A 23006-nucleotide genomic window follows, 5' to 3' on the forward strand; every position below is an offset into this window, starting at 1 on the left:
ACAAAAATATTTTGAGTCTTTTGGCAGTTGCTAGAAAACTTATTACAAAAAAAATTGGAAACTGAACTTCGTTCCAACGTTCAAAGAATTTTTATGTTTAACAGCAATACTATGTAAAACTGAAAAAGAAGTGATCAAAAAAAGATGTATAAATCACAATAAGACTTTTAGTGGTTGGGATGGCCTTGAAATGTTATTGAAAAAACAAAATTCTTAATGCGTTAATTGTATACGATTACCTTGATGATTCAATGTATTCCTAACACTGTATAACAGTATGTGATGTTGAATTTCTTCCTGTTTATATATTGTAAATATGTTAAATTCATAAAAATATTCTTAAAATACCAAGAAAGACTTAAAGAAAATTTATATAAAGATATTGAACATAATAGGAAACCATTTTATAGATACTCAAGATTTTGTAGGAATAAAGACATACAAACTGAGAAACTGTGTAAATTCTAAAATGCATTCTCAGAAACAATAGATTATAGATATAGTTACAAAAGCTTATGTAAAGTAATTTGGTTCCACAATGGTGGTGGTAAACTGTCATAGTAGAATCCATGTAACCTCATATACTGAAATCAAATTAGATTATATTGAAAAAGAACTACACAAACTGGATCCAACAAAGCACAGGGAGGAGACAGAATTAACAATAATGACCCGACTACACTTTGGCATGAACTTACAGTATCATTATATCTGTTACTTACTAGGTTGTACAAACATGGGGAGATTCCTTAAGATTGGAGACATGCACTTGTTAAACCTGTTTTTAAGGGAAAGGGGAGTAGAACAACCCCCTAGACCTATAGACTCATAAGTATACTTTCATGTTGTGGAGAAGGTTACAATGGATAAATTGCCAGAATTGGAAAGGCTGGACGTGAAACCATATTTCAGTATGCATATGTTAAAAATAGATTTATTGTCACTGGTAACATAACTGCATTTGATAGCGTCATACACAAAACACTGATCAATAAATTAGAACTAGGTATTGATATACTCTTGATAAGATGGATAGCTGCATGGTTTACAAATAAGACATGGCAAGTATCATGCAGCAACTGGACAGGTGAAATTTGAGGTTACAGTCAGGGTGATCTCATAGGGCTCTATCTTATGCTCATAACTGTTTAGATTGTATCTTTCAGATCTATTTTTTCATATGAGGTGTTCTATAGTCTGAACACAGATGACTTGAAAATGGGTAAATTGATTACATTTGTTACAGATGGTGCACTCCTGAAAAAAATGACTAAATTGACGATTTGGGCATGGGAGAATAATATGCTGATAAACACTTCCAAAACTACTATAAACTGAAAGGTGAATATTTAATATAGCAGACAGTGAATGAAAACTGTAGATTCTTTTAAGGACATGGGTATATGGGTAGAACCAGCTTTGAGTTTTTCTAATCATTTCAACCAATTGGTTAATGACGGTTATAGAACCAAGTTAAGATGTACAAAATAATTTACAAAGTCTAGGAAATCAGAAATTATAACGTCGTTATTTGATAGTTGCATTTGACCCAAACTTGAGCATGGAATAACAATATGGAAACCTCACAAAAACAAACATTAATTAACTGGAAAGTATATAGCAGAAATATACCAAGGACATTCACAGATGTGAAAATTTAAGTTATTATGAAAGACTAAAGTAACCGAACTTGTACAGTGTCTTGCATAGACAGTTAAAAGGAAACATTATTCAGGTAAATAGGTCACTTAAAGACAACTATCTCTGGGAATATTTGAGGTTATCAAAAATAGTACAGCATCATCACATAACCTATGCAGAAGAGTCTACAGAAATCAAAAGTGTACTATTGGTTTTCTGAAACAGTAGCCGACAAATGGAATACACTAACAAATTACATTAAAGGAAGTACTAGATTTGATATTTTAACAACAGCCTGGACACTTATGGGAACTACCGTTTTTAGTATATAGGAAGACTAGAAGGACATTATTGCCTGTGCTTGAAATGTATGTACATATGCCCAACTTTATGCTCATGAATTCTAGTTGGACTTCCTCTCTTGTAAATGGGCTGCTGAGCTACTATCCATAACTTCTTTCTCAATGAATATCTCCCTCACTCACAATGGAAGCAACATATAGCAAATATATTTCTATAACAATCGTAATACTATCAAACAGTGTTTTACATCTTGCTTCAACAGGCAGTGGGAAAGCTGATCAGTGTAGCCAGTGTCTACATTACACATGACATCAGTTAATTATATACTAATCTCATGACCTTGCTTGATACCATAAATAACCATAACTTTAAGGACATTTTCAGTCACATACATGATGGAACATCATAACATACAGTTCCAGAATAAAGAACATTTTTATCAGTTCTATACTTTGAAGTACAGTATCCAACAAGTTTCCAAATGTACCTTTTCTGCTCTAATCATTAGCCCAGTAATCATCTTCTTTCCAACCTCAGCAAAGAATAGCCTGTTATTGTTCTCCTGCAACAAGATCTAGAAGAAAGAACAGGTTTAAACACTTATCAAACATTCAAAAGATTTTCTTTGTATTTCATGACTGCAAATTAAGCTTTCAGCAAGGTATCAAGAATCCTGTGCCCATGAAGAAAATCCTAACAGCAAACTATATATGAGAATGCATAGAACTATAAACTGTTACAACACTGTTTGTTCAGTACAATAATTTGACAACTAAAAATGACACTATGAATGCAACAAATATAGATAAGGGGGACAAAAAGTACAGTTTTGTACCTACCATAAATGTAGATGTCTGATAGGTATGCATCTGCAGTCATAACATATGGGTTGTCCTGCCTCAGGCAGCCCTTCGGTCGGCCGGATTCCAAAGTCTGGGTCTGGCCTCGGCTGATGTCGCACTTCACATGACGTCATAGCTCCTGGGCTATAAAGGCATCAGCCGACGCCATTTTCCTCAGTGTTTCTTGCCCCAGATGCCAGGTGCCCTCTAGGAAGGCTAAATTTGGATAAATGCTGAAAATTCCAAACAGTAGAAAACCAAATATATATATACATATATACATACAAACAAATACACCATAATAGATTCCCCCAGCTAGTTGAAAGAGGGGTAAGCACCCTAGGAATACCACAGAGGAGAAGGCGGGTGGGTAATCCTGACTGCAGATGCATACCTATCGGACATCTACATTTATGGTAGGTACAAAACTGTACTATGTCCTTCAAGGATGCATCTGCAGTCATAACATATGGGTAGAATACCATAGCCAAACTGGGGGAGGAGGCACTAAGATAAAGATGGTGTAGTTAAGATCCCTTGTAAAACTGTAGTTGCAAAGCCTGCTCGGGATCTGGAGTATAAAGGAAGATTGTAATGCTTGGCAAATGTATGCACGGAGCTCCAAGTAGCAGCTTCTAAAATGTCTTTGGTAGCCACTCCTCGTAGAAAAGCTGTAGTGGTGGCTGTAGCCCTTGTGGAGTGAGGCCTGATATTTTCAGGAGTTGTTTTTCCATGAAAAGAGTAACAGAATCAAATGCAATTTCCTATCCATTTTGAAATTGTCTGTTTGGAAATTGCTTTTCCTTGCACTCCTGTTGCATATGCTACCAGAAGCTGGTCAGTTTTTCTGCTGGTCTTAGTTCTGTCCAGGTAGTAGCGCAGTTGTCTATGTACATCTAAGGTGTGCAGTAGCTTTTCCCCCCTGTTCTGTGGGTTAGTGAAGAACGTAGGTAAATGAATAGCTTGGTTCAAGGATACCCTGGATACCACCTTTGGCATGAAAGTAGGATTGGTTCTCAGAGACACTCTATCCTGGTGAAAGATAAGGAAAGGCTGTACTGCCATTAACGCCTGTAACTCGGATACCCTTCTTGCTGAAGTAATTGCTAGAAGGAAGGCAGTTTTCCAAGATAAAAACTGTAAGTCTGCTGATGCAGCTGGTTCAAAAGGGGGAAGTGTTATTTTTTCAGCACAAAATTGAGATCCCATGCAGGCAAAGGTGGTTTTCTTGGAGGTTTTACATTTTTGATCCCTCTTAGAAATTGTCTGAGGAGGGGTTGAGAGAAGATGGGAGGATCCATGTTGTACTCTGCTGAAATTGCTGAAGCATGAATCTTAATGGAAGAATAGGACAGGCCATTGTGGAACAGTTCTGCTAAGTATTCTAGGATGTGTGCTAGGTTTGCAAGCGTGACATCTGTTCCCTTTGATGCACTCCAAATGAGAAATCTCTTCCATTTGGCTGAGTATGTTTTTCTTGTGGAGGGTCTGCGAGCCTCCAGGATAATGTCCTTGACCCTTTGAGATAAAGCAGGTTGGTTTTGTTTTATGCAATTTTCCAGGCAGTTAGCTGCAGCGTTTTCAAGTTTGGATGCAGGGTCTTGTAGTTGTTCTATGTTAGAAGTAAAGGCCATAGAGGTAGAGGCCATGGGTTCGTCCGAGACATGCTTCTCAGTAGCGGATACCAATGTTGCCTTGGCCAGTCTGGAGCTATCAGAATTACCTTTGGCTGTTCCTCCCTGATCTTCAGTAGAACTTTGTACATCAATGGGAGAGGTGAAAAGGCATAAACTGTCAGGGCCTTCCAGCTGAAAGAAAGGGAGTCCACCCTCCAGGCTTGTGGGTGGTATTCTCTTGTGCAGAATTTCTTCAGTTGGTGGTTGAGTGGGGATGCGAACAGGTCTATTCCTGGCATTCCCCATTTCTTTGTTATGATTTTGAAGATATCTGGATGCAGCATCCATTCGTGAGCATCCGTGGTAGTCCTGCTTAATTTGTCTGCTAGTGAATTCTCTTTTCCTGGTACGAATCTGGCCTGCAGTTGAATGTTGAGATTCAGGGCTAGGTTCCACAGCTCCACTGCCATCCGGCATAAAGGGTAGGAGTGCGTGCCTCCCTGTTTGTTGATGTACCACATGACTGTGGTATTGTCCGTCCTTATCAGCAGGAGTCCTTGCTGAAGGAATGATTTGAATGCCTGTATTGCATGCTTCACTGCCAGCATCTCCTTTAGATTTATGTGTAGATTCAGCTGATCTTGGGACCACAGACCTTGGATACACTTGTCTTCCATGTGTGCATCCCAGCCTAGGTCTGAGGCGTCCGTGGTGATGGTCTGCTTTGGTTGTGGTTTGTGGAAAGGCAACCCTCTGTTGGTCTGTCAGGCCTGAGCCCACCACAGGAATTCCTTTTTCAGGCATGGAATGATTGGTATCATGGTTTCTAGACTGTGTCTGTGTTGAGACCATACATTTCTTAGGTACCATTGTAATTTCCTCATATGCAGTCTGGCATGTGGTATCAAAATTATGCAGGATGCCATGTAACCCAGGGCCTGCAGGACTTTCCTTGCAGTAAGCTGAGTTTGTCTTGTCAATGTCGTGAAGTAGACTGGAAGTTGTTTTTGTTTTTCTTCTGTGAGAAAAGCCATCTGAGTTATTGTGTCCAGTTCTGCACCCAAAAATATTATCCTTTGAAATGGCACTAGTCTTGACTTCTGTATGTTGACTGTGTATCCCAAAGCTTGCAGCAGTTGTATGACATAGGCCAAATCCTTTATTATTTTTGTCTTGTTGTCCGCTTGTATTAGGCAGTCGTCCAGGTATGGGTAAATTTGAATTCCCTGAAGCCTGCAGTGTGCAATTACTGATGCCAGGCATTTCGTAAATACTCTGGGTGCAGTAGATAAGCCAAAGGGCAATGCTGAGAATTGATAATGCTCTGATCCTGCAAGAAATCTGAGGTGCCTTCTGCAATCTGGTCGTATAGGGACGTGCAGGTATGCCTCCTTGAGATCTAGAGTCACCAGCCAAGACTCCTTGCCCAACATGGGAAGAAGTTGCTGTAGGGTCAGCATCTTGAATTTTGGTACAATAAGATATGTGTTTAGTGTGGACAGGTCGAGAATAGGCCTCCATTGAGTTTCTTTTCTTGGTACAAGGAATAGTCTGGAGTAAAATCCTTGGCCTTGTTCCATGGATGGTACCTTTTCTATTGCTCGCATCCTTAATAAGTTGATGACTTGTTTTAGAGCCTCTGACTTCTGGCTTGGTGGAAAGTGTGGCATTCCTCTCTTTTTTGGTAGAGTGTGTAAGTGAAACCTGTAGCCTTTGTCTATTGTTTGCAAAGTCCATTTGTCTCCTGTAATGCAATGCCAGTTTTTTGAAAATAAAGCTAACTTTCCGCCCAAGGGTGCTTCCAATTGTTCCCTGGTAGGCGGGGTCAAAGCCAAGTCATTGTGTCTGTCCTGTGGAAGTGGTTGCAGTCGCAGCTGTGGAGGCACTCCTCTGGTTGTCAGGTTGCCACTGCTGGCCCCTGTAGGCACCCCTTGATTGACCTCTGCCTCTGGGGCGCCTATTTCTGCCTCTCTGTGCTCTGGTGGTGTCTGGAAAGGACCAATTCTTTGAAGGCCAATTTCTGCTGAACCTCGGAGGTTGAACCTGCAGGAAATCCTTGACTGTTTGCACAGATTTTGCTTTTTCTTCCACTTTCTTTAGTACCTCCTGTGCAGGGGAGCCAAATAAACTTTGTTTCTCCATAGGGGCATCTAGGAGTTTAGATTTGACATGGTCTGGCAAGGATTGTTCTTTTAGCCAGGCATGCCTTCGAATCACTGCTCCAGTCATAGCTGATAAATTCCTGGTACTGTATCATGTGAAATTGACAGTTTAAAGCCCTGGCAGAAAGAGTAGCAGATGTATAAACCTTTTTACCCCATCTCTCTAATGCTCTTGATTCTCTTTCAGAGGGTAGGGGGTTTTGGCAGAAGTAGCTGCAACACCTTTGGGGCCCTGAGAAATGGTTTCTGGGTCTGCAGCGTGGGCCTTGTACAAGTGAAAATGAGAATCCGGGACCCTGTAATATCGGTCAGGTTTGGCAGGGGCCGGGGGAAGAGAATCAGGGGCTGAACAGGCATCATTGTATGCATCATCAACAACTGATAGTACAGGTGGTATGGCTAGAGGCCTATGCTGTGGTAAGTGTAAAAAGGTCCTTAGCCATTTCCTAGAATCAGAAAAATCCTGACCCTGCCATTGGAAATGTTCCCTCATTGAATGTAGAGTTTCCCCAAATTAAAATTCTTCTGGGGGGGGAGGCAGAAGGAATGGAGTCTTCTGCATCTGAATCCTCATAAGGTGAGTATGGTCTTTCCTGATGGTCTGATAAATCTGATCCATCCGAGGAATAGTCAGAGGAAACAGGTTCAGGGGGTTCAGTCCTAGGCCTTTTTTCAGGAGGAGGTTGTGAGGGCCTGTCTGGGTGAGGTTGGGATCCCCTGATCAAAGAAATAAGGTCCTCAGTGAGGCTGAGAATCTGAGAACTTGAGGAAAGTCTGTGAGGGGGAGCTTATGTAGGTAAAGCTTTGGAAAGTTTAGCTGCTTTAGCCCTGGAGAAGGCTTTAATAGACATAGAAGCAGGGGGTCTAGCTGCCCCACGTGCAGGAGTAGAGATGTCCAACGGAATGGTGTCGGACAATTCTTGTGTGCCTGCTTCTTCGGTAGGAATTTCTGTACCCGACTCAGCCGGGGCCTCTGAGGCCTCGGTCGTCGGAGGCATGCTTACGGCCGAAGGAAGAACCGAGGACTCTGTTTCAGCCGAAACCGAGACACTCGCGGTAGGCCTAACCGTGGTTTCAGCCGAAACCGCGGGCCACGAGTGTCGGTCCTTTTCCTTGCGTTTTTTAGCTAAATGAGTAGTCGGAGTCTCCGACGGCATTTTATATGCAAAAGCGGGACCAAAAAACTCTTCTGCAAACTCCGACCGACGTCTAAGTGTCCGTTGGTTGAAGGAGGCACAGGCTAAACAAGCTGATACGTCGTGGTCTGGGCCTAGGCAAGGAAGGCAGTAAGAGTGGAAATCCTTATGAGGTATTTGTTTCCCACAAGTTAAACAATTATTTACTTTTTCTGACATCAGCTGAGGCAAGAAAGAGTCCCCAATGGGGTACTTAGCTTTTTTAGAAGTCTTCGGTAGCTGAAATCTCTGGATCTGACCGACCGGCACTTGCGAACAGCTTCTGCTTCGGACACCGCGCGGCAAGAAAGACAGGAAAATGGCATCGGCTGATGCCTTTATACCCCAGGAGCTATGACGTCGGGTGAAGTGCGACATCAGCCGAGGCCAGACCCAGACTTTGGAATCCGGCCGACCGAAGGGCTGCCTGAGGCAGGACAACCCATATATTATGACTGCAGATGCATCCTTGAAGGACATCATTGCAAAAAGCTGTGTAATGCTCTGTTAGACAATGAAGAAATGCATTTATACTTACAGTCACAGTGACTGTTCTAAATCATACCTGCAGGACAACAAAATGCTTGATTACTGGAATATAGCAGTGATCAGTTGACAAATTTCAGGACCCAACCTGAGACAGACAAGTACATAAAGCATGAGAAAATGTAAAGAAAACATTTCTACACTTCTTAAAAGTAACAGTAAAAAACATAAAATGCTATGTACAGTGTAGAGAGAGAGAAAAGAAAAAAACAAAAGCGGGAGTGGGAGGTGTAATGTCCTGGGGAGGACATCTTAAAGTTATCTGACAGAGATATATGCCATAATGTGGGAGGTGCCAAATCACTGTCTGGGTGAGTTTAAGGACAAGTCACAATCTAAAATAAAACTAACAGAAATTAATGAAACCATATTAACAGGAATAAATCATAATACTGAATAAAAGGTCATTAAGCCAGAGTGAATAAGGTAAAAGATCATGTATGAAGCTCTCTAAAAAGAAACACTCGAGGAAAAATGTAAGCATTAGAAAAGAGAAGGTCAAGCAGAATAATCTGACTACTACTCCAAAAAAAGAGCATAGAGAAGAAAGTACAGTTGTATAAGTAAATTTACCATAATAGCCAAGATTTGAATGATCACTGCTGCATTAGCCTTAGCTCTATGGGTTATAGCTTGCATAAGATATAACAGCCAGCCAAACGTCCAAAGCTTCAGAGCACCTTCCACATGCCCAAGCAGTCAGTTCAATCTGAGCTGACTAAAAATACAGGTTTGGGGGCCAAGCCCTTCACAGCTTTCATGCCAACAGAGAGAGAGAGAGAGAGAGAGATAGGTGCAGCCTTGAAAGGACAATAGTAGGAATAAAAAAAAATGTCCACATCCTGGCATATCAAAAACGGGGGTGGAGGGAGGGAGCAGCTACTGCAGCAGTGATCATTTGAGTATCTACTGTTATTGTAAGTTTACTTTCACAACTGTACTATTTACATCATATTGATCACAGCTACAGTAGCCTTGGTTATATGTGTAGATTACCCTAACTTACTACATTTCTGAACTGGAAGGAGAAGAATCCAGAAGCACCTGGAGAATGGTCCTAGCAAAGTCTAATATAGATCTAGAGAAGGAATCAAGCTTACAGTGCTTAGTAAAAGTATGTTCAGAGGACCAAGTTGCTGGTTCTAGAATACTTCTAGAATCCAACACTTTCAAAAAAAAGCCAAGCCCCTAGTAGTGGGGGTCTTGACCCTGCCTGGAATAGATTTGTCATGCTGAATATAACAAAAAGTAACAGCCTTAGAAAACCATTTGGAAATTACCTGTTTTAACACAGGTTGGCCATTTGTCTTATCTTCACAATATATGAACAACTGATACAAATGTCTAAACGACCTAGTTCAGTCAAGGTAGCACCCAAGTTTGTCTGTAGACATCCAAGGTATGGACTATCCTTTCTCCCTCCCTCATTTTTAGGTTCAGGAAAGAAAATGAAGAGATGGATAGTTTGACTTGAAGGAAATTCAAGTACCACTTTAGGATAAAATAAGGATTAGGTCTCAAAGAAACCCTATCTCTGTGGAAAATGAGACCGAGCTGACTCACCATAAGAGCTTGCAACTCAGAAACCCTTCCGGCAGTTGTCGTAGCAATCACTAAAACTATTTTCCGTGTTAAGAACCTCAAGTCAGCCAGGTTAGCTGGTTCAAATGGAACAACTGTTAGCTTTTATAACAGAAAATTAAAAACCAAGTGTCATCAATTTTCTTGGAGGCCTCTTATGCAAAACCTCTTTCAAAAACATTCTGACATGAGAAAGGTGGATTCACAGGCACACATGCTGAAATGGCTGATAAATTAACCTTGATGGAGAAGTCAGAAAGGCCACAGGATAGTAACTCACATGGCACAGTGGTATGGATGGTGCAGCGGTAGCGTTGTCACCAGACAGCAAGAGGTTCTCTGGTTTGATTATCGGCTGGGGTGCCTTCTGTGTGGAGTCTGCATGTCCACCCTGCATTCGTGTGGGTTTCCTCCACGCTCCAGTTTCCTCCCACATTTTGACGACATGCATCTGGAGCATTTCTACCCGGGCCTCCTCTGAAAATTGGCTTCATTCCAAGTTGGACTTTCCATGTAAACAAATGTTAAATAAAATAAATAAAATATTGTAAAATCAGAACACAACTATCCCTGAATGGGTGCTGCTTATGTTATTGGCAACAAATAGAAAACCTCTTCCATTTACCAATATATGATTTTTAGTAGCAGGCTTTCTTACCTTCATTAGTACCTGCTGCACATCCTCAGTAAACAGGTGCCTAAAGGGAATTAAGACCCTAGCATCCAGGCAGTCAACTGGAGTTGATTGGGGCTGGGGTGTATCAAACACCCCTGTTCTTGTGTGAGTAGATCCAGTCTGTGGTAAAGCTTGTGGTAATTACCTCTGACCACTTCCAAAAGAAGGGAGAACCATGTTTGCTGAGCCAGAATGGAGTCACCACTATGATCTTGAGGGATTCCTTCTGAATTTACAGAAGAATCCTGGGTATCAGTGAAACGTATGGAAAAACACACAGGAACATTCCTGTCCAAGGAAAAGAAAAGGCATCAATCTTTCAAGCCTTCTTGCATGGAGTCCTGGAATAGAATCTTGCTAGCTGATTGCTCAGAGGGGAGGCAAAGATGTCTACTTGAGAACCTCCCCACAGAAGGATCAAATCTTGGAAGACCTCCTGATCTAGTTTCCATTTATGAGGGTCTGCCCTGGTCCTGTTCAACTTATCTGCCATACAATTTTGCTCTAAGAGTGAGACTGTGCTGTGAAGCTATATCCCAAGCCAACATGGCTAGTCTACAAAGGGGGTATGACCTGGTTCCCCCATGTTTGTCAATGTACCAACTGACTGTGGTATTGTCTGTAATCACCTGAAGAGGTCCTAGAGACCAAAAATGATTCAGAGACTCGAGTGCCTTGATCAAGGCAATCATCTCTTTTATATTTATCTGCTTGCATCTGCCCTTGATGTCCCACACACCTTGCACTTTTATTAGTCGTGAAATTGCTCCCCAAGCAAAGTCTAAGGTGTCTGTGGTGACTAACTACTTTGGAACAGGGAGCTAAAAGGGGAGATGGGGATTTCAGCATATGTGCTGCCGCCACCAAGAGATTTCTCTTCTGACAAACTCCAACACTAGGATTTGAAAAGACCAAGAATGTTGGTGGTGGGACTAAAGGGGCTTCAGATACCCCTGTATCTTTCTCATGTGTCTTGCCACTGGTATCATGAGAATCATACATGCCATGAGACACAAAATCCTAAGGTATTCTCTTGCAGTGACAAAGCCCAAGTGGAAACATTAGAAACAGATCTAGATATACTTTTTCCTGTGGAAGAAAAGCTCTTTGAACTGGAGTGTCTAGCTATCACCTCAGAAACACAGTCCTGTGAGGAGGAGTCCAAAAATCCTTTTGAATTAAACCTGGATATCAGTGGAAAGGCTGGAAAAGCATACAGGAACATTCATGTCTAAAAAAAGAAAACGTATTTGTCTTCCATGCGTTCTTGCATGGAGTCCTGAAATAGAATCTTTTGAGTTGATTGTTCAGAGCAAAGGGAAACAGATCTGCTTGGAGAACTCACCTCAGATTAATCCAGTCTTGGAAGACTCCCGATCTATTTTCCATTCATGAGGGTTTGCCTTGGTCCTATTCAGCTTGTCTGCCACACAATTTTGCTCTGACAGAAGGAAGGATTGCATGCAGACAGAGATCATGCTGTGAAGCTATATCACAAGCTAACATTACTAGTCTGCAAAGGAGGTATGACCTGGTTTCCACTTGCTTGTTGATGTACCACATGACTGTGGTATCATCTGAAACCATTTGAACAGGTCCCAGGAACCAAAGCTAGTTAAGTGCCTTGATCAGGGGGCAAGCACCTCCTTAGACCCCCTGCACTTTTATCCCTCCTGAAACTGCTCCCCAAGTAAAGTCCAAACAGTGTGTGGTGACTGCTTTGGAGCAAAGGGGGGGACCTGGATTTAAGGATATCAGTTGTGCCCACCAAAAGATTTCTTTTCAAACAAATCCCAGAACTGGGATTTGAAATTATACAGGGTGTTGATGCTGGGACCAAAGAGATTTCAGATACCACTGTAGCTTTCTCCTGTGGAGTCATGTCAGAAGTATCATGAAAATCATGGATGCCATGAGAACCAAAATCTTGAGGTATTCCCTCTCAGAGACTAAAGTCTGAGTGGAAAACCTCAGAAAAAAATGTCTAAAAAATATATATTTTTCCTGCGGAAGAAAAGCTCTTTGAACCAAGGTGTATAGTTGACATCCCAGGAACACAATCCTGTGTGAAGGAATCAAGAAAGACTTCTGAAATTTCTCTTGAAATCCTAGTTTGTGTAAGAGATCTCTCGCCTAAGCAAGAGATTCCTGACACTGAAAAAAACTCTGCAAAGATAAGAAAGTCATTTAACATGGATAAATGTGGACACCATAGTCTGTAATGAGCTATAAGTGGAGCTAGACACCTTGTGAACACTGTTGGTGCAATGGATAGTCCAATAGACAAGTCAAAGGAGTGATAATGTGATCCAGACACAAAAACCTTAAGAAACTTTTGAAGTCTGGATGAAAAGGAATAAGATAAGCATCTTTTTAGTCTAGTGTTTCTAGGAGACTGGTAAGAGGAAGAAGAGGTAACAGGTTGTGAAGTGACATCATTTTGAATCTGAGCACTATCACAAACAGGTTTAGAAAAGATAATCCAAACCTCAATACGATACTACCAAAAAAAGCTCACGTTTAGCCCAAAAAATCCACAGCTCGGCCAGGGAATAAAATGTTTATTGAAATAAAATGTTAAGCGCTTTCATCTGTTTTAACAGACTTCCTCAGAACACGTGTTCCCTGGCCGAGCTGTGGATTTTTTGGGCTAACCGTGGTTTAGAAAAGAAAGATCCAGAAAGCATTTTGTTTCTTTGGCACTAGGAACATACTTGAATAAAACACTTCCCCAGCTGGGAAGAGGGAACTGGTTCTATCACTCTTTGGTACGAAATGTGATGAAGAACAGATGGAAACAAGAGAATCTTATCTGGAGGATGAGGAATGACCCCCTGGAAAGGAGGAATTTCCTCCTACTACCATCTGTAACCTTAATGAATAATCTTTAGAACATATTTGTCTGAAATTATCTGTTGTCAAAGAAAAAATGCAGAATCAGACTTTCCCAACTTGGCTCCTTTTTCTTCCAGAGAGAGTCATAAGGTCTTCTGAACAGTTATTTAGACTTGTTGGACTGTCCTTGGTTTTGGGATGTTTCATTATTCTTTTTTGGAACCCCTTGCCATTTCTTCTTACACATCTGTTTACGTGAATTTTGTTGATAGTTTATGCTGTTTTTTGCCAAAATTGGATGAGGAGATAGAAAATCCCTTGGACAACTTGGAAAAGGATTGCTGAAAAATGTAGAGATTCCCTGGATCAGATTGCCCCTTTCATCACACTTTTTGATCACCTCTGTAGCAGGGGGCGGAAACACAATCTCGATTCAAAGGTGAATTTAAAATCTCATTTTTATCATCATCTGGGAGGTTCTGAAAATGCAGCTATGCAAACCTCCTCAAAACAATACCAGTGGCCATGGTCTTGGAAAAAGTATCAACAAAGTCATATACACACTGGAAAGAATGAGTAGTGACCTGTTGAATAGAAGAAATTAAGCTATCTAAAGCAGATTTTCCTTACAAGAAGGAACTGCAGATAAAACATTTACTTAAAAAAATGTCAGAACAAACTAACATACAAGCCTGGCAATTTACAATTCTGAAAACCAAAGTTGCAGAAGTATACACTTTTTCCCCGTATCTATCAATCTTCTCATCCTTATCAGACAGAGTAGGATTGAATTAACTAAATACTTAGCAGCAGTAGGATAGCACTGCGGTGGTGGTGCTGCGGTAGCGTTGTCGCCTCACAGTAAGACGTTGCCCTGTTTGATTCTCAGCTTAAGAGTCTTGTGTGTGGAGACATGCGTGAATGGGCGTACCTTCGTTGAAGGTTGTACGTCAGGGCTGGCAACTCGGTACGTAAAAATCTTCTGCCAATCCTTAGCAGACCGGAGTTCTGCTGTGGCGAACACTAACCGGGAAAAGCTGAAAGATACAACAACTTAGCAGCAGTAGGATCAACTAAAGCTATAGCTGCTTGGTCAAGTTTGGGAATAGTGTATAAAAATTTAGAGGAACTTTATACATCCTATTTTCCTTTTTAGGGACAGCTGACTGACTATCAGGAAAAAGTACAGTTGTGTACACTTACCATGACTGTAGATGTTAGAGTGTATTCACTGTTGCAGTCGTTACATTTGGGTTATCTGCTTGCAGGTAGCCCTCAGTCAGCCTGATTAACAAAGTCTTGGGTCCTGCGTTGGTTGCTGTCCCTTCTTCCATGACGTCAGGTCATCAGGGGTATAAAACAAGCAGCCAACACCATTACATCCGTTTTTCTTGCCCCAAATGTCAGGTGTCCCCCTAATGGGAAGCAATTAAATATAAAAGTACAATGCTATACCTCCAACAAAAAAGCAAATACACCAAAAAGGCTTTAAAGCATACTAAAGGAAAGTAGAGGTATAGCCAAAATAAGTTAGGGGGCTGGAGGGAGGGTAGCCAGGACTGCAACAGTGATTACACTCGAACATCTACATTTATGGTAAGTGTAAACAACTGTAGTATGTTCTTCGTGTTTCACTGTTGCAGTCATTATATTTGGGTAGATTACCAAAGCTATGGTTTGGAGGAGGAATTTAGATAGCATCAGGGCCAGCTACAAGGCCCTGCAAGACTGCAGGGGCAAAGCCAGCTCTGGAGTTAGAGAAAATTGGCAAATGATAATGCTTGATGAAAGTATGTACAGAACTCCAGGTAGCAGCTTCTAGGATGTCCCTGGTAGGGATGCCTCTGAGAAAGGCTGTAGAGGTAGATGCAGCCCTGGTGGAGTGAGGTCTGATCCCCTGGGAGATAGGTTTTCCATGGTGCTCATAGCAGAAATGAATGCAATGGCTTATCCATTTAGAAATGGTTTGCTTTGAAATAGCCTTCCCCTCTGCCCCTGCAGCAAATGCCTCCAGCAGTTGTTCAGATTTCCTTTGAGGTTTAGTCCTGTCCAAGTACAATCTAAGTTGTCTGTGCACATCTAAGGAATGCAGTATCCGTTCCCCTTTATTCTGTGGATTGGAAAAGAAGGTTGGCAAATGAATAGACTGATTAAGAGCCACACTGGATACTACCTTGGGCATGCAGGATGGATTGGTTCTGAGGGACACCCTGTCCGCATGAAAGATGATGAAAGGCTCCACTGCCATAAGGGCCTGTAATTCATATACCCTTCTAGCTGAAGTAATTGCTAAAAGGAAAGCTGTTTTCCAAGAACGAAATTTTAAGTCTGCAGAAGCAACTGGCTCAAAAGGAGGTAGAGTGAGTTTCTCCAAGACAAAGTTAAGGTCCCAGACTGGGGCTGGAGCTCTCCTGGATGGTTTCAAATGTTTGGCCCCTCTGAGGAACTGCCTGAGCAGTGGATGAGAGAAGAGGGGAGGTTCTGTGTTATAATGAGCTGAAATGGCTGAGGCGTAGATTTTAATGGAGGAAAAAGACAGGCCCTTGTGAAGCATCTCAGTTAAGTATTGTAAAATCTGAGGTAAATTGGGCGCTGCTGTGCTCATCCTTTGAGATTGGTTCCAGGCACAGAATCTTTTCCACTTTTCAGCATAAGATTTTCTAGTACTAGGCCTCCTTGCCTCTAAAATGATATCCATCACAGGTTCACTGAGGGATGGTAAAGGAAAGATTATGTAATTAGCCAGGCTGCAAGGTTCAGTATTAGAAGCTGAGGGTGCAGAATCTGGTTCTCCTGCTGAGACAACAGGGAAGGAGTCTGAGGCAGGTGCCATGGGGATAACAGTGACAAACTGCGCAGGAGGGGGGTACCAGAGTTGGTGTGGCCAGTCTGGAGCAATCAAAATCATCCTTGGTTTGCCCTGTTTGATTTTTTGTAGTACTTTGGAGAGCAGAGGCAGAGGGGGGAAGGCATAGACTGATAGGTTTATCCAGCTGAAGGACAGAGCATCCAATTTCCAGGCTTGTTTGTGGGGAGTCCTTGTGCAAAATTTGGCCAATTGGTAGTTCTGGGGAGAGGCAAAAAGGTCTATATCTGGGCTCCCCCATTTGCTTGTCAACATGTTGAAAATCCTTGGTTCCAGTTTCCACTCGTGTGGGTCCATGAGGTTTCTGCTTAGTTCGTCTGCCAGTGTATTTAATTTTCTAGGCAGGAATTGAGCTTGTAGGTGCACTTGGTAGCTCAAGGCTGTGTTCCACAATGCCATGGCTAGTCTGCAGAGGGAGTAAGAATGTGTACCCCCCTGCTTGTTTATGTACCACATAACAGTGGTGTTGTCTGTCTTTACCATTAGTTGTCCTGGAAGAATGTGGTCCTTGAAGGCTGTCAGAGCACTCTGTAGCTAACATTTCTTTTTGATTGATATGCAAGTGCATTTGACTTGGGTTCCATTTGCCCTGAATGCACTTCCCTGCCAGGTGAGTCCCCCATGCATAGTCTGATGCGTCTGTTGTTAGGGTTTGGGCGGCAGGGGGTGGTGTGAAAGGTAGTCCCTTGTTTTGGTGGCAGGCCTCTGCCCATCAAAGGAACTCTAGGCATAGGCAAGGTATGATAGGAATCATTGTTTCTAGATCCTGAGAATGTTGACACCATAGGCTTTTTAGAGACCAATGTAGTTTCCTCATATGCAGTCTTGCATATGGAATTAGAAGAATGCAGGAGGCCATGAACCCCAAGGCTTGCAGTATTTGTCTTGCAGATAGCAGGGTTTTTATGGCCACTTGTTTGAAGTAGGTTGTCAGATGAATTTGTTTCTCTGGCGTGAGGTAAGCCACCTGGAAAGTTGTATTCAAGCTTGCTCCCAGGAATACAATTTGTTGACAGGGTGCCAGGTGTGATTTCTTTTCATTTACGGTGTACCCCAGACAAGTTAGAACCCTTTGCACAAAGGCCAGATGATTCAAAAGTATGTCCTGGCTTTCTGCCTGAATTAGACAATCGTCCAGCTATGGGTATATTTCAATATTTCTTTGCCTGCAAAATGCAATAACTGGAGCTAGGCACTTTGTGAATACCCTAGGTGCAGTAGGTAAGCCAAAGGACAGTGCAGAGAACTGATAGTGCATGTAGCCTGCTTTGAAGCGTAGGTATCTTCTGCAAAATTCCCTGATTGGGATGTGCAGGTATGCTTCTTTTAAATCTAGTGTTGCCAACCAGGCATCTTTGAATAGCATAGGAAGTAATTGGTGAAGAGTCAGCATCTTGAATTTTGGCATCTCCAAAAAGGTGTTTAGAGTAGACAGGTCCAGGATAGGACACCATGAATTGTCTTTTCTGGGTACCAGGAAAAGTCTTGAGTAGAAACCTTGTCCCTTTTCCTCTTCTGGTACCAGCTGAATAGCCCCATGCTTAATAGAGAAAGTACTTGTTTTTGGGCCTCTGCCCACTGATTTGGGGGGGGGGTAGGTCTGCCCACCCGCTTGGTGTTGACAATGTGTGGAAGTGAAATCTGTATCCCTGGGACACTATATTTAAAACCCATTTGTCCTGGGTAATGAGTTCCCAATTCTTTGCATGAAGAGCAATCTTTCCCCCCCAAAGGGGCAGTCAGTTGATAAGTGCTTGGAAATTTTAAAAGGAAATCATTGAGACAGTTTACCATAGGGGGGAGTCTTATTATTATCAGATTTGGAAGTGGAGGCCACCCACTGCTTAGTTCTGTGCCCCCCCCCTGGGACTGAAACCTGGGGTTTTTGCTGTGTCTGGGTTTGGCTTGAGAAGACCTGGAAGGGGCTGGAAAGGACCAATTCTTAGAGGGCCAGTGCCTACTAAATCAGGAGGCTGAACTTGTAAAAAAAATCTTTAACAGTTTGCATAGATTTAGCTTTATCTTCCATCTTTTTAAGAATTTCCTCAGCCTTGTTGCCAAACAGGTGGTCCTGATTTAAAGGAGCATCCAACAATTTAGCTTTAACATGATCAGGCAAAGATTGCTCCTTAAGCCAAGCATGCCTTCTGAGCACAGACCCAGTAACAGCAGCCCTGCAAGAGGCCTCTAATGAATCAAAACCATATTGCAAAGTCGGTTTTCCAACTTGTTCAGCAGAATGCATTAAATCCTGTAATTCTTTATTTTCCACATAGTCAGGAAGCAACATAATTTTCTGTTTAAGCAGTCCAATAACATGTTGCTGATACTTTAACATATGAAAGCCCTAATGGCCAAGGTTGCAGAAGTGTAAACCTTCTTACCCCATCTATCCAGTGCCCTGGAGTCTCTATCAGAAGGGGTAGGATTTTTAGCAGTAGAAGCCTTAATGCCCTTGGGCCCCTGTGAAACAGTCTCTGGATCTGCAGTAGGATTTTTAAAAAGGAACTTGTGGGACTCAGGGACCCTGCAGTATCTCTGTCAGGTTTTCTGGGAGCAGGAGGCAGGGAATCAGGGGCCAAACTAGATTCCGAAAAAGCATCATCAACAATGTCTAGTACAGGAGGAATAGCTAAAGGCCTATGCTGATGTAGGAGAAGGAAATCCCTAAGCCACTTTTTTGAATCAGAAAAATCCTGGCTTTCCCAGTGGAAATGCTCCCTTAGAGTATGTAAGGTTTCCCCAAAAGAAAAATCCTCAGGAGGGGAAGCAGAGTGAATGGAGTCCTCTGCATCACCTTCTTCATAAGTAGATAAGGGCAAATCCAGATCATCAGAAGAATCAGAAAAAAACAGAATCTTGATCAGAAGATTCATAATCAACTTCAGTCCTAGGCCTCTTAGAAGGGGGGGGGGGGTTGGCTACCCCTGATTAGAGTTATTAGATCTTCAGCCATTCTTATCATTTGTTTTTTTAGGCATAGAAGCCTGAGCATGTGGCCTGGGCGTCGTTTTTTTAGGCATGGATCGAGATTTAGGCCTAAGTAAAGAAGGAGGCGTCAGTTTAATACGCAAGTCCGTAGGCCTGAATACACTCTCAGAAGCCGGTGCCTGCACAGCGGCTCCGGACCCATCCAGGGTAGAGACTTCCATGGGTTCCATAGTTGAAGCATCTCACGGCATACCGGACTCCAAATGGGTCTCAGTACAGGCCTGCGAATCAGAAGTAGTGGGTATCAGGGGCTGCGAAAGCACCTCACTGAGTACCGGCGAACTGGTGACTGGCTTAGGAGAAGCGTCATCGGAGGTTTTGGACCTTGGCGGCCTGTCTCTGTCTTTATCTTTGCATTTTTTTAAGAATCCTGGTAGTCGGATGGCTAACCGACATTTCTGGATAATTAAACCAAGAACCGAAATATTTAGAGGCAAAAATATACCGACGACGGATAGTGCGCTGATTAAATAAAGCACAAAACCGACAGCAAGGTACGTCATGGTCAGGGCCTAGGCAAGGAATACAGTACAAATAAAAGTCTTTATGAGGTATTTGCTTTCCACAAGTAATGCAATTATTAACTTTTACTGACATTGGTAAGGAGCAAGAAAAAGTTTCCCCAACGGAGTACTTAGCTTTAGTTGAAGACTTTGGTTCTGAAACTCGAAAACGAAAATTTCAGAAGTCGGCCGACCAGCACTTGCGAACTGCTTCTACTTCGGGCACCGCATGACAAGAAATACTGATGTAATGGCATCGGCTTCATGTTTTATACCCCTGATGACCCAACGTCATGGAAGAAGGGACAGCAACCGACGCAGGACCCAAGACTTTGTTAATCACGCTGACTGAGGGCTACCTGCAATCAGATAACCCAAATGTAATGACTGCAACAGTAAAACACGAAGAACATCTACAGGCTGTAACATACACACACCCTTTAAAGTAGACAAAACAGGAGGAATGGGTATAGGTTCTGGAAAATCCTTCTGTAAAACCTCAAGGTACTTTGAGGAACTGAGATACCTCACAGTTCTCCCAATGAAAACACTAGCACATTCTAGCAATGGTCTCAGACAAACAGAAACCCCCACAGGGAGAGATAAACTGACCTCCTCAGAGTTTGAATCTGAAATCTGAGGAATAAACCCAATATCCATCCCTGCATTTTCCTGTTCAGATTCAGAATCCTGAATCTCTTCGGGGAAAAGAGGAGACCCTCTTTCTTTGACCAGAAACTAGTTTACAAGAAGGTTCAATATAGTCTGAATTAAACTCCGAGCCAGACCCAGTAAACTATACCTATCCAAAAAAAATTGAGGAATGCTCGTTTTTTTTGCTTCTTTTTGACAAGTAAAATGGAACTAACCATGTTATTAATGGCACCTGCTGCTTCCCCAGAGATGGGCAGAGCAGTCTGACAACTGGGACTTCTTCCCTGTTCCCTCCTCTAGGACTGACAAGAGTGGCCCTCCCTTGCCCACTGAGGGAATCCTAACAGCCATGGTGGATGTAGCTAACTCCCATTCGATAACGGCTGTAGGTGCTACACCAGAGTGATTCAGGGTAAAAGGTAAGAGGTCTGAGGTACAACAAATGGCCATGACACAGTCACCCACCTACAGCTGAGGCAAACTGCTAGCCTGCTGTGGTGGCACAGACTGTTTGATTAACTTTTTCTTTTAGCAGCTGGAAGAAGGACTTACCATGGGACCAGCAGTCTGTTCCTTGTTCAAGCGGAAAATGGTGCCTCTTTCCCAGAGAAGACGAGCAGCAATTGCTGGTACACACTGCCAGTCCATAAAAGTTCATAGGTTTTTACTAGGCTAATGACCACAAGAGCCTTTTTAAGCCTAGCCATGCATCACAAATCTCTGACAAGTTCTGATACCCTTGATAAGTGTTAGCATGGGCCTGGGAGATGAACCATTTACAGGTTGCCTGTGTCCATTAGAGACATAGGTGCCAAACTAAAGATGAATTTCAGGTTTCCCATCCAATTGCCCAAGTTGTGCTTGAATTGGGTTAGGAAGGAACATTGCTTCACATGGATGGGGAGCCTGTTCCATAACGGGGTAGTCTCTGGGATCCATAACTACCTCTCCAGCAGGTCCTATTTATAGCACAGGCAAGGTTTAAGTCTTTAGAATGGGTAATAACTCTGGTGCTGTTTGTTTTGTGGATATGCAGGAGGTCCATCAGAGTGGGTTCTGACAATGCCCTGCATGCCAGGCATAGATCTCCCCTCAAAAACCTGTAGGAGACAGAATACAGGGATAGGGTTTTGAGGTGGTCTGCATAGGACATTTTACTTACTCCCTGTATTATTTTAGTGAGGAACCTCTGTGGACTGTCCACTTGTTAGATATGCCTGATTATGTACATACCAAAGGGGGCATTGTACTCAATGATAGGTCTGATGAATACCGAACACAGTGAACAATGACTTCCTTCAACTTACATGCCATACCTTTGTTTATAAGTTGTGCGACACAGAATGATTTCCTCACTACTGTAGACATGTGATGGTCAAAGGCTAGATTACAACCTGTGTGTGTGTCCCTAAGTTTCTAACTATTAGGTCACCTTTAGGGGGTGTGTTGTCAATATATTTACCAGGGATGGATGACTTCCCAAAGGATACTATTACGCATTTCTTGGCATTTAGTTTTAGTCCACTGCTCTAACACCAGTTGTCTATGTCAGTCCCTCCTGCAGAACATTTGTGTTAGTGTGAGATTCAATGACAGTTTCTAGTTTGCAATCATCTGCAAATTTATTCAGCCACAGACCACTAACACTGGCCCTGACTTCTGAGAAGTAAATGCCAAAAAGGAGCGGTCCAAGGACGATCCCTGAGGGACTTCACTTGTGACTGACCTCTTTGTAAAGGTGGACTCCCCAATTCTAACTTCCTGGGACCTGTCTGTGAGCCAGCTGGCTATCCACTGGGTGACATACAGGTTTGTACCTAACCTCCTAAGTTTGTCAACAATGCCCAAGTGGGATATTGTGTCAAATGCCTTGGCCAGGTCAGGGTAGGCAGTGTGAATGATTTTGCCCTCATCTATTACTTTGGTGACCTACTCAAAGTCCACCAGGTTGAGTAGGCATGATTTGCCCTTGATTAAACCAAACTGGGTAACTTTTTCGTCAGAAAATACACAGTAAAAAGCACTTAAAAATGCTATGCCAGCCCCAGAAAAGAAAAATAAACAATTTCTCCACAAAAATGTTTTCAGTTACTTTACACTACTTTTAAACTGACAGAAAAAAAGACTGCTCTACTTAAAGTACATTATAGTCTCAAGACAGCCCGTTAAAACACAACACTTCTAGCTTTAAAATAACTTTCCTGAAAAGGAAAATAATGAAACAAAATTAAGAAAATGGAAATTTTTTCCCACAAAAGGGACATATCTGTCCAGCACTGGAAAGCACAAGCTGACCGTCGATCCTTGAAAGCTTCAGAGGTGTGTACGCTTTGGAAGCAGTAAAGCTCTGAAGGGCTTCAACCCAAACTTGTCTTTCAGTTAGTGCAAATCAAGTCACCTGACAGTTTGGGTGACTGAAAGGTGGCCTGAAGCTTTGGAAGCTGTCTGTTATACCCTTAGCAAAATATAACATATATAGCTAAGGCTACTGCAGCAGTGATCAATATAATGAACACTGGCTGCTACTGCACAGAGGATAGCATCTGCCTGGTGCATGGAGGAGACAAAAATTATGCAGTGTGTTCTTCAAACTAGCTCAGGGGAGTGATTACTGG

The 23006-nt window shown here is 42.4% G+C and overlaps 1 protein-coding gene across 1 annotated transcript in view; it reads right to left on the reverse strand.

Moving 5' to 3' along the window:
* The window catches only part of MIGA2 (mitoguardin 2), a 1296375-nt gene that overhangs the window by 459428 nt on the left and 813941 nt on the right, over positions 1–23006 (reverse strand). The window contains exon 14 of the mRNA XM_044058371.1: positions 2432–2518. Coding sequence (XP_043914306.1) covers positions 2432–2518 — 87 coding nt within the window. The remainder of the gene's footprint in view (positions 1–2431; positions 2519–23006) is intronic.

The sequence above is a fragment of the Protopterus annectens genome, chromosome 16.part0, assembly GCF_019279795.1.
Source record: "Protopterus annectens isolate FY-2018-M chromosome 16.part0, PAN1.0, whole genome shotgun sequence".
In the NCBI taxonomy this organism is placed as follows: domain Eukaryota; kingdom Metazoa; phylum Chordata; order Ceratodontiformes; family Protopteridae; genus Protopterus; species Protopterus annectens.